The 16,865-nt window shown below is 37.3% G+C and overlaps 2 protein-coding genes across 3 annotated transcripts; one reads left to right on the forward strand and one right to left on the reverse strand.

Annotated features, from left to right (window-relative positions):
* Positions 1-3,521: 3,521 nt before the first annotated feature.
* LOC149725914 (phytanoyl-CoA dioxygenase domain-containing protein 1-like) lies at positions 3,522-15,957 on the reverse strand. The gene is made up of 9 exons (XM_089891722.1): positions 15,827-15,957; positions 15,245-15,388; positions 14,770-14,893; positions 14,197-14,315; positions 5,932-5,953; positions 5,467-5,595; positions 5,146-5,291; positions 4,465-4,565; positions 3,522-4,112 (listed from the first exon to the last, which is right to left on the reverse strand). Exons 1-9 carry the CDS (start codon positions 15,914-15,916, stop codon positions 4,049-4,051), a joined length of 939 nt encoding a protein of 312 aa, XP_089747848.1. The 5' UTR covers positions 15,917-15,957; the 3' UTR covers positions 3,522-4,048.
* Positions 6,086-16,268, forward strand: LOC149725915 (sphingomyelin phosphodiesterase-like). Of its 2 annotated transcripts, none has more exons than XM_089891682.1 (11): positions 6,086-6,255; positions 6,326-6,412; positions 6,826-7,032; positions 7,552-7,725; positions 8,032-8,225; positions 8,504-8,852; positions 11,114-11,237; positions 11,600-11,729; positions 12,527-12,685; positions 13,094-13,317; positions 13,527-16,268. In XM_089891682.1, exons 1-11 carry the CDS (start codon positions 6,181-6,183, stop codon positions 13,739-13,741), a joined length of 1,938 nt encoding a protein of 645 aa, XP_089747808.1. In that variant the 5' UTR covers positions 6,086-6,180; the 3' UTR covers positions 13,742-16,268. The 2 variants fall into 2 exon arrangements, with proteins under 2 accessions (XP_089747808.1, XP_089747807.1); XM_089891681.1 differs by having other exon boundaries at positions 6,088-6,255; positions 6,323-6,412.
* Positions 16,269-16,865: the final 597 nt, after the last annotated feature.

Here is a 16,865-nt window from a genome sequence, read left to right on the forward strand (position 1 = left end):
CCTGATGATGAAAAAGAAACAATAAAAAATACTTTTCAACAATCAATATTCCGGCATTCAATAAAGTTGTGTAAATCTGCTGTAACGGTGATAAAAAATGGAAAACCCACAGAAGCATTGAAACTACTGGATGAAGCCAAACAGATGATGCAACCGTACAAGAATACAACAACAGTGGTGCACGGGTGGCTATATTATGCATACCCAGTTTGCTACCATAATACCAATAGATATTCTGAGGCATTCATATGTGGGTTGGAATATGTGAGAATCTGTAAGAAACTTGAGCAACCAATATTCGATGAGATTAAGCAAGTAACAAAACTTGCTTTTCACCAATTCATATTCCGTCATCCTGTGAAGTTGTGTGAATCTGCTGTAACACTGGTAAAAAAGGGAAAACCTACAGAAGCATTTGAACTACTGGATGAGGCAAAACAGATAAGCAACCAATATCTGGTGCCATTAAGCAAGGGATGAAAGGAACTTTTCACCGATTAATATTCCGTCATCCCATAAAGTTGTGGGAATCTGCTGTAACACTGATAAACAATGGAAAACCCACAGAAGCAATGAAACTACTGGATGAAGCTAAACAATTGATGCAACCGTACAAGATTACAACAACAGTGGTGCACAGGCTACTATATGATGCATATGCAGTTTGCTACCATAATACTGGCAGATTTTACGAGGCATTGATATGTGGGTTGGAATATGCAAGAATCGGGAAGAAACTTAACCAGCCATTATATGATATTGATAAACAAGGGATAAGAGTAACTTTTCACCAATTCATATTCCGTCATCCTGTGAAGTTTTTAATATCTGCTGGAACACTAATAGACAATGGAAAACCCACAGAAGCATAGAAACTACTGGATGAAGCCAAACAGATGATGCAACCGTACAAGATTACAACAACAGTGGTGCACAGGCTACTATATGATGCATATGCAGTTTGCTACCATAATACTGGCAGATTTTACGAGGCATTGATATGTGGGTTGGAATATGCAAGAATCGGGAAGAAACTTAACCAGCCATTATATAATATTGATAAACAAGGGATGAAATATACTTTTCAACAATTCATATTCCGTCATCCTGTGAAGTTTTTAATATCTGCTGGAACACTAATAGACAATGGAAAACCCACAGAAGCATAGAATCTACTGGATGAAGCCAAACAGATGATGCAACCGTACAAGCTTACAACAACAGATATACACATGCGACTATACCTTGCATATGTACTTTGCCACCATAATACCGGCAGATATTACAGGGCATTGATATGTTCATTAGAATATGCGAGAATCTGTAAAAAACTTAAGAAACCAATATATGATCGCATTAAACGAGAAACAAAGCTTACATTTCACCGGTTTACATCCTTATCACTGGCACCGAACCTAGGTTGCAGGGTAGGCCGGCCTACCTTGGAATTTTGCCAATTCTAACTTTAATCATCACACAAAACGAGGCGCTTTTTATTACGCGAATGCGCCGATGAACCTGCGGTTACGTGTCTGCGTTAAACCCTCTGATAAACATCAATACTCAGTAAAAGCGGAATTTTAATGACGTAACAAGTTATGTTTGTGACGATTTGTAGTTCCCAGTTTTTTTTATGCTGCTTTTCCATCTCAAAAAACCACCACTATACAGCATAAGATAACGTAAGTAAGTATTACAACCGCACTGGTAATGCAGTGGTATGTCATAATTATAACGTAACATTTATTACGCCTACCCTGCAGTTTAGAAAGTTCGGCGCCTGTGATCCTTATAATTTGTGACATCACACATACCATTATGACATCACCCTAAGCTTGTACAGTAACTATGAGATAAATACGAATAGTTTATACTTAAACAGCTGCTTTGCTTCATTCCATAATTTGTAAACCTGCTCAACCAATCATAGTTAATGTATAAGCATACACAGTTCTTCTTGTGCTTTATACACAAACTATTTGTGCCAGTGCCAGTAAATATTATTATTATGCATTTGTGTTATATATATATACATATATTTATGAAACACAATTAACAAACATATATGGTAATATATATAACTCAAATATATACATGAAATATATTAGTTAAATGTGTCATTTCTGTATTAAACATGTTATATTTAATAATTGTTTATTAAACATGTTATATTTAATAATTGTATATTAAACATGTTATATATAATAATTGTGTATTAAACATGTTATATATAATAATTGTGTATTAAACATGTTATATTTAATAATTGTGTATTAAACTTGTTATATATAACACTTGTGTTTTAAACGTTTTAGGTGTTTTGTACAACAGTTTTGTAGCAAAATATAAACATGTTGTTTAAATTATATCACATGAATTATCAAGTTTAAATAGTCAGTATAAGGTATATGAATGTAGAATGGTGTGGAAAATAGCAACTGTGTAATAACTTCTTTGGTCCGCACAAGCAAATGATAATAATAGAAGTATATACTAAACTAAAAACTATATTTACCCTAATTCAGTTCTCAGTAGATTCAGTTTATGATAATAAAAGTTTTTCCATCTTAAATAAAATGGTATATATCTATATCCATTATCCACGATTTGATTTTATTTGAAACACCAGAAATAGAATGTACTATATATATTAAACTAGTTTTCTATAATGTAAGCGGTTTGGCGAGGCCCAGGACACATACACCCACAATCGTAGAAGCGACAAGCCTTGAACCCATTACCTCTGGGTGAAAGGTAGGCGCGCTAACCAACTGTACTACGGCGCCAAACGCGAGTATTTTAACGAAAAACGAACATAAATATTGCTGTTAGTACATCTGATAACCATACCTTGCAAGTTTTTTCAAATTAAAAAGATGTAATTAGTCTTTACACGCCAGAAAAAATTCTTTTATAATCTGCATACAAACTTTATTTTAATGCTCTGCAAATTATTTTGGTTCCCCGACGTTTTGCGCCAAAACAATAGAAATATAAAATCCACAGTGCTTTGGGGACTTTAATTTTGAACGTTGAATTAGAGAAAAATCGTTCGGGGAAAAGTCGTTAGTCTTTTAATTTTAACATAGAATAATACCTACTTGTGAAAAATTCTGGAAAACCTTTTTAAGTTTGACTTTTTCGCAGCTAATACCTGTAGGCTACATTTATACGAGAGTAATTCGTAAGCACCTAACACATATGACATACCGATAACTGTTTGGTTGAGTTATTCGCTTATATATGCTAGGCCTACTAGTTTTGTATTGCATTAAGTCTATATATGTCCGGCGCCGTGGCAAAGCGGTTAGCGCGCCTGCCTCTAACCCAAAGGCAAGACACTTAACCACAATTGCTCAAACCCAGTGGTCACTATTCGGTTGTCCAAATTGTCAGCCATACATAAAAAATAATTACCCACTAAGTAACATATACGTGGTAACTCGTAGGCGGGCACAAGGTGCATGAAAACAGAACACTCGTGTAGTCGTGTTATGTTTTCCGGCCAGGCGAGGATAAAGTAAATTACCTTCGTTTATTCATACGATTTTGCGGCAGTCTTTATTCTGGCAAAATACAAGCACTGCATGATTATTATTGCATAATAATTGCGCAACCTACTAACTACACAAAGCACCACAATTTGCAGCAGCTATATCTAGTATACAGTAATATAATGCATTTTTAGTAATAGTGCACCAAACACAACTTACAAAACACACCTAAGCGTTATATACGAACAAACAAACAATAATCTCCAGATACATGATTAATAGTTGACCTCATGATTAATGGTTGGCCCAAGATATAGGCAACGACGTTTTTACATACAGCAGTATGGTGGGGTGAGATGGGACACCTTTTTATTCTATTTTCTCGTCCCATTTGGTAGTAAACAAATAGCATTCAAAGAATTATAAAACTGATCCCCACGACTCCCATAGACCGTTGTTAATTGTTTAAAACATAATCAGGATATTTTTATATCATGTGCTAAAGGTGTCCCATCTTCCCTCACAGTACTATACGTTATACAGGGTCCCGTTGTTTAACTTGTAGCATTGGAGTCTTCGTATAACAGAGGGAACTGCGTGCCGTTTGCTGGCTGGAGCCTAGATTTAAAAGTCAAGTTATGTGTAAGTGAAGTGTATGATATAATAGGAAATTATTTTAAAGCGGGGCAATGACAGTCGTTATAACACGGGTGTTCTGTTTCATACACCTCGTGCCTGTTTACAAGTTACCACCTATGTTACCACTTATTTTATCCTCGCATGGCGGTCAACGACAGTCGTTTTAAAATTGGTGTTCTGTTTCATAGACCTCGTGCCCGCTTATAAGTTACCACGTATGTAACTTTATGGGTGGTTATTTTTTGCCGGGTTTCGCAAAGTACAAATGCCAATTGTAACACTAGGTTCCTCCTAACACACGCATGGTTACGTTAAGCTACGCTACGCTCACCAATTTCTTTCACTCCATTTCGAATTGTTCGTTTCTGTGACATGGAAAGTGTAAATATTTCTAGAATTTTCCGAAGTGTTTCTGTTGCTCCTATGGTGGACCTGTGTGACGTAATATAAACGATTATGACGTCACATTATATATGCAATGAGATAAGTTGGTCCCTGTTTTCATTCTCCTTTATCGTCACATGTGGTAGTAAACAAATAATTTTACAGAACTACATAACCGTATCCTCACGACTCTAAAAGAGCGTTGTTATAGTTAAAAACAGGATTGGGAAATATGGGATATTATGTGCTAACGGTATCCATCTTACCCCACAGTATTATAGTACACTTTGAAATAGGACCAATGGTATCTCGCATTTCCTAATCGTATTTTTAACAATTAACCTCGCTCTTCACGAAATAAGGGACATTATGTGACGGTATCCAACTATTAATAACGGTCTTTTAGAGTCGTGGGCATTATATAATTCTGTCAATAATGTTTGCTTACTAACACATGGGACGATAAAAGAGAATGAGAACATGTCCCATCTTACCCTACAGTACCATATATAACAGATGTCCCATCTCACCCCACAGTACCATATATAACAGATGTCCCATCTCACCCTACAGTACCATATATAACATATGTCCCATCTCACCCCACAGTATTATATATACATCGTACCTTCCCGTGTATAAGAACAAGGGTTCCCTTTTTAACCGGAACAGCCTCATAGTCGTCAAAATCATAATGTTTCATATTTCCTTCGAAAACGGTCGCAGGCCTAGCGCCCTCTACCGGGTTCATAACCATCCTGTATGTCACGTCACCTGCAATGACGTAATAATAAAAATAACGTCACATAACGTAGTAAAAAGACGTCATAATGCAACTTCAGGATTTAACGTCGCATAAGCTGATATCGGATTTCGCGTTGAAATCCTAACGTGACTTTAATTACGTTACTATAATGACGTCACCACCTCGATGACGTCACATACTCACATTGTTTATGCGATCCAGGTACAAACCACATACACCCGTTGTTAAGCGTCGCGTCTTCGAGGGCCAACCACACGCCAACTAACTTTAAGGGATCGGAGTAGAGGAAAGTAGCGTCGATGTGCCGGTTCACTGGTTGAGGAATTAGCTGGTTAGTTTATCAATTGATTGGTTTTTATACCTTAAATATATTTTTATATCTAATTAAATATATTTTTGTTTTCTCGCATACGTCAGTATGCGATGATCAGTTGGTCAAAATAAGTTTGGAAACGAACAGCGTCGATGTCTATATTCACTAACTAGTTAAATAATCGGCTAATTTCGTTTAATTTTGCCCCCTTATTACGTCGGTAAGTCGTATAAGGCATGCAGAAGAGATAAGAACTGATATTATACCTTGCAGCAACATTTATATAAAGTTTAATTTCTTGTTTTTTATTTAACCAATTAATTAACTCAACTCACCCTCTCCGCCAATCTTCGCTGGCTGAAACAAAAAATTAATTTATTAATAATATCAATAATTACTTCATACAAGGTATTGCTACGTGGTGTGACGTCACAATAAAAACGCGCGCTTCGCGACGCTTATCTGAGAAAAGCGCGTGTAATAATTAAAAACGCGCAAATGTGACGTCATAATTTCGGCGCTTTTTCGATTGTGTTCGAATAAAAGGAAGCGGTTTCTCGAGAGGTTCATTGTTAAGCAACACCATGCATTGTTTCGTCATCGTTTTGTTTTGTTTGTTTATTAACAGAAGTATCGCGACGCCGGTTCGCAAGTTTGAGGTAGTTTCTTGGTTTATCTTTTATATTATTTGTTAGTTTGTTTATTATAAAATTTATTTTGTTGCAGAAGATACGAAATGACGTCGATCGAGTGCGTAATATACGAGAGAATATCGTCCATGACGTCAGTACGTTTATTCAAAAGAAGAGCACCCACGTGAGTATATACGTTATGAATATATTAATATACAAGTTATGTTAAAAACTATATATTAAATATTTATTGGGAAAGATCTCTGCTTATGGCCTTGTTAGTTTTAAAGGTCATTAGCTGCAAATTGGTGAATAAAATAACAGGAATAAATAAGTTAAAACATAGCCATGCCAGAACAACTTGAAACTTAGGCCAGAGTTGGCCCATTACCCCAACATTGTATATGCACATTCTATTCTATATGGGTAAGGTCCTACAGTGAGGCACGCCATGGGACCTGGAATTTTGGCCAAAGTTGGCCCATTACACCAACACCTAGGGTGCCACAACCCTTTAGTAACAACTGGGTTGGAGCAATGTCTGTTAACCATATTACTTGAACTAAAACTAACAAAAACAACCAAATCTAACACCAGGTTCAGGGTGAGATGACAACCAAATGCTCCGCATGTATCTTCCTTGTTAATTACGAGAAGATGAGATTGGAGGAAGATCCTTCCTCGATGGAGGAGTTAGGAGAAATGGTTGAAAAGGGATGCGAGTATTTTAGGATTGAGACACCCAGGATTTGTAAAGGGGCTTACTCCATATTTGGTCCCGAAGCAACTGCTGTGCTCACACAGGTAGGTTGGGTTACTAAGGATTGGAATGTTTGTGGTATAAATGGTTTGACGGCATTTTTAGGAGCGTGGGTAACAACAACTTCTAGTAAGCATCCAAGAAAGTATTTTAACTTTTACAACAACAGTCAAAGGCTGTGTGAACCACTGTAGTAGGCGACCAATATTTTAACGACTGTCCTTGCCCCAAAACGAGAGGATAAACATGTTACATAACATACGTGGTAACTCATAAGCAGGCACGAGGTGTATGAAACAGAACACCTGTGTTATAATGACTGTCGTTGCCCTGCCATGTGAGGATAAATAAGTTACATGCGTGGTAACTTGTAAGCGGGCACAAGGTGTATGAAACAGAACACCTGTGTTATAACGACTGTCGTTGTCCCGCCATGCGAAGATAAATAAGTTACATGCGTGGTAACTTGTAAGCGGGCACAAGGTGTATGAAACAGAACACCTATGTTATAACGACACCATGCGAGGATGAACAAGTTCCAATCATATAAACCTTACACACAGGTTGACTTATCAGCAGAATCTATATGTGGAATCTGCCTCCCTTACTTCTGCCCCGACATACCAGATGCTAGAAACTCAGGCAACCGTTCTGATTGGTTGGTTAGTTTACCTCCGTTGCGAAGGAAACGAACGTGGAAATCGAATATTATGGAAATTCCAACAAAAACACTAAAGGTAAGAATCAAGGGAAGTAAAAAGCTTGAACTTGTTTGTTTTAATGACATAACAACATGCCTATTGTGAGCATTTGTGTCCTTGGGCAAGAAGCATATAGGCAATTGCTCCAACTCAGTAATCACTGATGTGATGTCCAAATTCTCAGCCGTATATAAATCAATCACCGACAAAGTTACATATGTGGTAACTCATAAGCTGGCACGAGGTGTATGAAACGGAACACCCATGTTATAACAACTGTCGTTGCCCTACCATGCGAGGATAAGCAAGTTACATTCATTCATTCAACAATACATTCAACAGATTCTCCATCTAAGCGACGTACATATAGACCTTCAATACAAGGTTGGTAGCAACGCTGTGTGTAATGAACCTCTATGTTGCCGCTCACAAGGTGGCGATAAAGTACCGACAATAATTGATCCTATAAGAGGGGAAGCACCCATGACTAAGAAGATAAATGAAACAAACAAAGCGTGGAAGTGGGGGGACTATAGGTATTGTGGGGGTACATAATGGGTGTTGTGGGTGCATAATAAGGCCTCGTGTGGTTATAATGTTTACTAACTGATGCAGAATAGAATATCGATAATGAACATTTTGATAATGAATATTGTTAATGAATCGTTAATGAAAAAAGTATTTGCATGATAGACGATACCTGTATAAGTAGATGTCTGGTACTGTAGGTCTCTACACTAGAGATTACGCAGGCACGAGGTGTATAAAGCAGTAACAAATTTATGTCAACATAATAAGCCGATCATTCCAACAGAACATGTGACCTTCCATGGTGGACAGTCAACGACATTTTACAAAAACTTTCAAAAACAAACCAAGAAGAACCCTTTGACTACATCCTATGGACAGGAGACGTACCAGCGCATGATGTATGGGCACAAAACCGATTGAACCAGCTGTATATGTTACACAACATTACATCACTGCTGGTTCAATATTTCCCCAATACTCCAGTGTTTCCAGCTGTGGGAAACCATGATAGTTTTCCTTCTAATAATTTTCCACCAGCATCGGTCAACACTGGTGCTGCATATTCGGCACAGTGGTTTTATAATGCATTGTGGAAAGCATGGAGTGTATGGCTGCCTTCATCCACAAAGGAGGTGGGTAATATTAGTATAGTAGGATGGGGAAGATGGGACAATATGAGTATGCCCATATAGAATAGAATGTGCATATACAATGTTGGGTAATGGACCAACTCTGCCCTAAATCCCAGGTCCCATGCTATGCCTCACTGTAGGACCTCACCCATATAGAATAGAATGTGCATATACAATGTTGGGGTAATAGGCAAATGTGGCCTAAATCCCAGGTCCCATGGCATGCCTCATTGTAGGACCTCACCCATATGGAATAGAATGTGCATATACAATGTTGGGGTAATGGGTCAACTCTGGCTTAAATCCCAGGTTCCATGGCGTGTCTCACTGTAGGACCTCACCCATATAGAATAGAATGTGCATATACAATGTTGGGGTAATGGGACAACTCTGGCCTAAATCCCAGGTCCCATGACATGCCTCACTGTAGGACCTCACCCATATAGAATAGAATGTGCATATACAATGTTGGGGTAATAGGCAAATGTGGCCTAAATCTCAGGTCCCATGGCATGCCTCACTGTAGGACCTCACCCGTATAGAATAGAATGTGCATATACAATGTTGGGGTAATGGGACAACTCTGGCCTAAATCTCAGGTCCCATGACATGCCTCATTGTAGGACCTCACCCATATAGAATAGAATGTGCATATACAATGTTGGGGTAATGGGTCAACTCTGGCTTAAATCCCAGGTTCCATGGCGTGTCACACCGTAGGACCTCACCCATCTAGAATAGAATGTGCATATACAATGTTGGGGTAATAGGCAAATGTGGCCTAAATCCCAGGTCCCATGACATGCCTCACTGTAGGACCTCACCCATATAGAATAGAATGTGCATATACAATGTTGGGGTAATGGGCCAACTCTGGCCTAAATCCCAGGTCCCATGGCGTGTCTCACTGTAGGACCTCACCCATATAGAATAGAATGTGCATATACAATGTTGGGGTAATGAGCCAACTCTGGCCTAAATCCCAGGTCCCATGGCGTGTCTCACTGTAGGACCTCACCCATATAGAATAGAATGTGCATATACAATGTTGGGGTAATAGGCAAATGTGGCCTAAATCCCAGGTCCCATGACATGCCTCACTGTAGGACCTCACCCATATAGAATAGAATGTGCATATACAATGTTGGGGTAATGGGCCAACTCTGGCCTAAATCCCAGGTCCCATGGCGTGTCTCACTGTAGGACCTCACCCATATAGAATAGAATGTGCATATACAATGTTGGGGTAATAGGCAAATGTGGCCTAAATCCCAGGTCCCATGACATGCCTCACTGTAGGATCTTACCCATATAGAATAGAATGTGCATATACAATGTTGGGGTAATGGGCCAACTCTGGCTTAAATCCCAGGACCCATAGCATGCCTCACTGTAGTACCTCACCCATATAGAATAGAATGTGCATATACAATGTTGGGGTAATAGGCAAATGTGGCCTAAATCTCAGGTCCCATGGCATGCCTCACTGTAGGACCTCACCCATATAGAATAGAATGTGCATATACAATGTTGGGGTAATAGGCAAATGTGGCCTAAATCCCAGGTCCCATGACATGCCTCACTGTAGGACCTCACCCACATAGAATAGAATGTGCATATACAATGTTGGGGTAATGGGCCAACTCTGGCCTAAATCCCAGGTCCCATGACATGCCTCACTGTAGGACCTTACCCATATGGAATAGAATGTGCATATACAATGTTGGGGTAATGGGCCAACTCTGGCCTAAATCCCAGGTCCCATGACATGCCTCACTGTATGACCTTACCCATATGGAATAGAATGTGCATATACAATGTTGGGGTAATGGGCCAACTCTGGCCTAAATCCCAGGTCCCATGACATGCCTCACTGTAGGACCTTACCCATATGGAATAGAATGTGCATATACAATGTTGGGGTAATGGGCCAACTCTGGCCTAAATCCCAGGTCCCATGACATGCCTCACTGTAGGACCTTACCCATATGGAATAGAATGTGCATATACAATGTTGGGATAATGGGCCAACTCTGGCCTAAATCCCAGGTCCCATGACATGCCTCACTGTAGGACCTTACCCATATAGAATAGAATGTGCATATACAATGTTGGGATAATGAACCAACTCTGGCCTAAATCGCAGGTCCCATGGCGTGCCTTGCTGTAGAACCTCACCCATATAGAGTAGAATGTGCATATACAATGTTGGGGTAATGGGCCAACTCTGGCCTTGTCTAACAATACAACACTCCTTACAGACCATAGAACTTGGAGGATTCTACTCTACACTTGTTAAACCAGGCTTCCGTATCGTATCTCTTAACACAAACTTTTGCTACACTGAGAACTGGTGGGTGTGGTTGGACCCAGTGGACCCAAGTGGTAAGAATGAACCTTTAGGTAGTTTGTATCCATAGCAGTTTGAATAAAAACTATATAATTAAATAATATTTTAAAATGCAAGACATGATTGAATCTCAAAATATAGAGTTCGGAGCGTTTTAACTAAATGATGAAATGTGATTCAGTTACGACTATTTTGTTGTTAAATCTCTCTGGGTTTGCTAAATGTTGAGATACATCAAAGCACGCAATGATAACTGATTTTGGCCAAAGTCTGCTTTTAACCAAAACACCCAAACTGCCACAACACATTAGTGACTGAATTGTAGCTGGTCCTAGAATTATTGAGACATCCTATTGAACGACTTTAGCATCATTACTATAAGCTATCCATCGTCTAGGCATGCTACAGTGGTTTGTAAAAGTGCTGACATCGGCAGAAATGTTGGGTGAAAAGGTTCAAGTGATTGGTCATGTTCCACCAGGGAAACAACCTGACTGTATTGAAAGTTGGAGCTTCAATTATATCAGGTTAGCAAGCAAAGATTCTGCCCCATATTCTATTTCTATATGGGTGAGGTTTGCCATGTAAGCTAAATTTAGTGGGCCAACTCTCTTTCCATCCTAAATCTCTTAAAATATGAGTGATAACATGCATCACTGTAGAACTTAACCAATAAACCTATATATTCGAATGTGAATATACAATGTTGGAGACTGGGGTAATGGGTCAACTGGCATAAATCCTAGGTCCCATGTAGGGATGCACATTACAGAATTTCGAATCCGTGAGATTCAGATCCTTTTGTATTCGAATCTAATTACGGGATTCGGTATTCTGTTTAATGACGTAATTACACGTCATCTCATATACTATATTAACAATTTTTGAAACTTATTAATTTTGAAAAAAAATATTTTTGTGTTTGTGGGACTTTCAAGAGTAAACGTTTCAACGTTTTTTCATAACCTGCTATACGTTTCATGACGCAAAAACTACCCAATAGTACAATTTTTGATTATTTTACAGCTCCAACAAGGCGGGTATGAAAGAGTCAATAAACTGACTTATGTGGGTAAAATTATTTTTTCCTATAAATATAAAAAGATTCGAAATTCTAGATTCGGAATTCTAGATTCGAAATAAAGTATTCTAGGATATCCTAGAATACCTAATTATTCTGTAATGTGCATCCCTAGTCCCATGGCGTGCTTTAGTACTACATGGGACCTGATTGTACAGACATCTTAGGCCAAAGACATAATGTCCTTTATAGAGTAATAAAGTAAAGGCTTCTACAAACTTAAACAACTTATAAATCCCACAGAATACTGGAGCGATTCCAGCACATTATAACAGCCCAGTTCTTTGGTCATACCCACAATGATGAGATTGAGTTGATTTATAATGAAGATGGAACGCCAATGTCTGTGGCTTACATTGCACCAAGTTTAACATCATATATATTCATGAAGCCAGCGTACAGGTAATGGATGAATGCAACTTGTTTGTACTGGCGTGGTGGGGCAATGACAATGACAGTCGTTATAACAAGGGTGTTCTGTTTTATACACCTTATGCCCCCTTACAAGTTACCACGTATGTAACTTATTTATCCTCGCATGGCGGGGCAACGACACTCGTTATAACACAGGTGTTTTGTTTCATACACCCCCAAGTTACCAGGAATGTAACTTGTTTTTCTGAATAGCTAACAATATGGACAACCCAGAATAAAGCACTAGATTAGAGCAAATGTCGTTAAGTATCTTGCAAAATGACACAAAATGACACTGTTACACTAAGATCCCGATGATAGCAGCCACGAGCCTCGAACCCATATCCTCTTGGGCCGAGATCACTAATAAAGTTTTATATGATGTCTATGTTTCAGAGTATATGATGTTGATGGTTACCACGCCAACACCACATGGAGCGTGACCAACCACAGAACATATACGTTAGACCTTAAAAAAGCTCACCAAACGAACAAACCGAATTGGTTGCTTGAATATGATGCGTGCGATGCTTACAACCAATCATATTTAAGCGCTGATAATTGGGGTGATATGATTGGGCAATGGGAGAAGTTTTTAACCAATAAGCACGCAGCACAAGGTTGGTATGGATCCTTGATACTATATATAGGAGCTGGTTACTTTATACACATTTTTTAGTACTGTTATCGCCAGCCTTTTACCAAGAGTATGCTTTAGCTATTACTATGTTGTGTGAGCTTTTATAATTATAAAAAGTATTTTATGCATTGGTGTTAACTTTGTTGGCCCATATTTTTTATGAGAAATAACTATATATATTTCTGACAGTCCCACAATCCCTTGCTGCATACGTGAAACACTACGTTCGTCATCCTACATTCTCACCACTAGAAGGCCTCGGTAAGCAACTCCATTGTCATGACATCGATTGTTACAAAGTAGTTGTTTGTGACATCATAATGAACAAACAATCAAACGCTTGTTTGGTAAACAATGTAAAAGATAAAACGAAAAAGTTTAAAAAATATTCAAAAGTTTTGTAAATTAGTTTTTTTTTCAAGGTGTTTTGTTCAATAAATTTTTTCATTATATGGGACTGTATTAGTGTTTTAATATTAGTGTTTTACAAAACCAAACCATGACTTTAAAAATGTGGTTTAAAAACAAGGTTATCATTTTGCGACAAATGAATTTATTTTCAGAGCTAAAACGGAGATGCACCACTAAATAATATATAGTAGGGTGGTAATAACGGTTTATGGGAGTCCTGAGGATTTAGTTTTATAATTCTTTAAATGTTCTTTGTTTACTACTAAATGGGACGAGAAAATAGAGTTAAAAAGTGTCCCATCTTCCCCCATCCTACTCTATATCACAAGTAATTAACAAACAATACAAATCATGTTCTATAAAAGAGCAACCACTAACATTATAACCACAGTATACAAACCATATATTAGTTTACCTTTATATATACACAAAACACAATATATCCTACCTTAAATATATACATGCTTTGTGGTATAGCAGGCTTCACAAAACCAAGACCTCTGAAAATCGACTGCATTTTTTCACTGAAAGTAACTTCACGGAACGGCTCGCTTAGAATATGTAACGCTGTAGATAAAAACATGGTGTTTAGGAATTCTGAAGCATATCTTGTTAAACTCATTCATCTTTAAATGGTTATGTAAATTTAAAACTAATAACTTGGCTTTAAACCAATGCCACCCATTCCAGAACCCTCTTTGTCTGCTTTTAATTCTTAAGGTACAATCAAACGATATACTTCTGCAACTAAAACATGTTGCAGTCTCTGAAAAGTTACTTATTTAGATGACTGAACAGGCACTTAACCCCAAACTTATTCTATGTTTATAACATAGTAATTTGTCAGAATTTTAGTTTAAAAACTTTGGACTGTACATTTTAAGATTCAATCATGTTTTGCATTTTTTTGTAAAATATTGGTTTAGTTTTTAAATTGTGCAGTTTGTACCAATTAACTAAAATTCTGATGTTGTTTGTCTAACAACAATACACATAAATACACAGTATATATTCCACTTACCATGGCCAACTTTATTCAATGCCCCATGCTTTGGAAGACATAATTTACCATTTTCATCCAAAGCCTCTTTCTCCCAAAAGAAACGAATTTTGTCGTTGCTTGTCAACAAATAATTTGACTCCATCTGCCAGGCAAAGTTTAAATAAATTTAGTATGTTACCAACTACATGCTAGAATGAAAACTTAATCTCACAGTCCTTGTGCCCATTTTTTATTTGAATTTTTTTGTATGTCTGCCAGTTTGATTGACCATAAGGCTCACTGACAATTTTCATTAAATCTAACTTATATTCAAACACCTCTTTATTACCGCTAGCAATGATTCAGTTACTAAACCTAAAGTTTAAACGCTTCCTGGCTGTACATTTTAAGATTCAATCAGGATTTGCAGATTTTGGTAAAAATATTTGATTAGTTTTTCACGAGCAATGGTTCAGTTACACAAATACAGCAGATCAACAGTTGTTAATTTTACCTGTTCATGTTTATCAGTAGAGAAGACAGTATTATGTTCCTCGGGATTCATTTCATCAACAATGTTTCTACATTCCCCACGTAGTTTATCGCATTCTGCTTCACTTAGAAATCCTTCCAGAGCGAGGTAACCATCTTCCTCGAACTGTGTGGAGGGTTTGGTTTATTTATAGGAGAGGTGGTGGTTGGTAGTTAAATAATCGCTTAAAAGTTTAAATAGAAGAATGTAACTGTATCTCATTTCATTATTTAGTTGAACTACTACGGACCATACATTTTGAGATTCAATAATGTTTTGCAGTTTTTTTTTGTAAAGATTTATTTAGTTGTTGGCATTTATTCTATTGTGAAAGAAATCAAGGGAACAAGAACGGGATGTAAACGAATGGCAATTCAGACAATCCATGAGGGACAACTGGGTTGGAGCAATCGCCCAAACTGCAGTGTTTATCCCAAATACACATATGTTCACAATAATGTATCCTAACTTCTGGGCTAGAGACAGGTGTGCTAACCACTAAGGGATAATTATTGTAGTTGTTGTAGAAAAAATTAATATGAAATGAAACATTAAAATACCAACCTTTTCTTTGTCTGCTTGGGTGAATTTGAACTCTTTCATTCTTAATACAGTGGCTAACTTATACAAGTAACAAGGTATGACTGCAAACATAGAAGAGCATATTGTTTAAATTGAAGTCTAATGAAATGTAATTAGCTTTTTAAACTAGAAACATAATCAAATAGAATTGTGTGAGCTAAGAACATAAGAAACTATGTTCTTAGCTTTCTTGATAACTAGAAAGCGTACGAACATATTTTAAAGATTTTTTAAAGTTTATTTAACGTTATACGAGTTTGTGATCATTTAACTAAATTGTAACCTGTTAGGGCTTAAATAGAGCTTATAAAAACGTAAACACGCAAGCTAATAGCATCTAGTTACTTAATATTTGAATGTAAACCAAACACCTAAGTTTTACTACGAATGTTTCCACGTGCGTGACGTCACACAACAACAAAAATATCTCGTTGGGGTTGTAAATTTGATGACAACTGTCACGTTTATCGCGCTTCTCTCACAAACATCATATAAAATTTATTTATTAGTTTATAATGGAATTAATCAATTTTAGGGTGTTTATATTCTATAAAATGGTTTTAAAAAATAATTAAGTAATATTTCACTGATTCTGTTGTATTTTAATAGGTTTTCATTAGTGTTTCATCGATTTAAATTTACTGGAATTCAAAACGTGTACAACGGGGAATCACCCACACGTTTATACTGAGATAGTGGGTTTCGTTAAAATGTTTTGCCTGTTTGACGTAGTATTTTTCTTGTTTTCCTCTAAAATATAGACGTTTAAACGAAGCAAAACGTAACATGTGAATTGCGTAGCTTTGTGAAACTCGCGCAACTAAATTGGTGTATTGGCATGAAAAGTCCAAATATTGCATCAGCCGGTCGTAAACTTTGAACATAAAACATTATTAAACTATTGCGGAATGTCGGTTTTATAAGCATTAGATATTAAATGAGATCGTCTAATATAAATAGAGCTAGTGCGGGAGGTTTATTTGCCTGCTGATTTGCGACTTGAGAATTGTCATTTGTAGTG

This window comes from Ciona robusta, chromosome 13, assembly GCF_009617815.1.
Source record: "Ciona robusta chromosome 13, ASM961781v2".
Classification (NCBI taxonomy): domain Eukaryota; kingdom Metazoa; phylum Chordata; class Ascidiacea; order Phlebobranchia; family Cionidae; genus Ciona; species Ciona robusta.

Excerpts from the sequence above, each read along its gene's own strand:
- LOC149725915 (XM_089891681.1), top strand. The coding sequence starts at position 6,181 with ATGCATTGTTTCGTCATCGTTTTGTTTTGTTTGTTTATTAACAGAAGT. Across the intron at positions 8,226-8,503 it reads TGGAAGTGGGGGGACTATAG|AACATGTGACCTTCCATGGT; the intron begins GTATTGTGGGGG and ends TCATTCCAACAG. Across the intron at positions 13,318-13,526 it reads CAATAAGCACGCAGCACAAG|TCCCACAATCCCTTGCTGCA; the intron begins GTTGGTATGGAT and ends TATTTCTGACAG.
- LOC149725914 (XM_089891722.1), bottom strand. The coding sequence starts at position 15,916 with ATGTTTGCAGTCATACCTTGTTACTTGTATAAGTTAGCCACTGTATTA. Across the intron at positions 5,954-14,196 it reads AAAGCATGTATATATTTAAG|CCAGCGAAGATTGGCGGAGA; the intron begins GTAGGATATATT and ends TTTTTGTTTCAG. Across the intron at positions 5,292-5,466 it reads ACCTGGATCGCATAAACAAT|GTGACGTGACATACAGGATG; the intron begins GTGAGTATGTGA and ends ACGTCATTGCAG.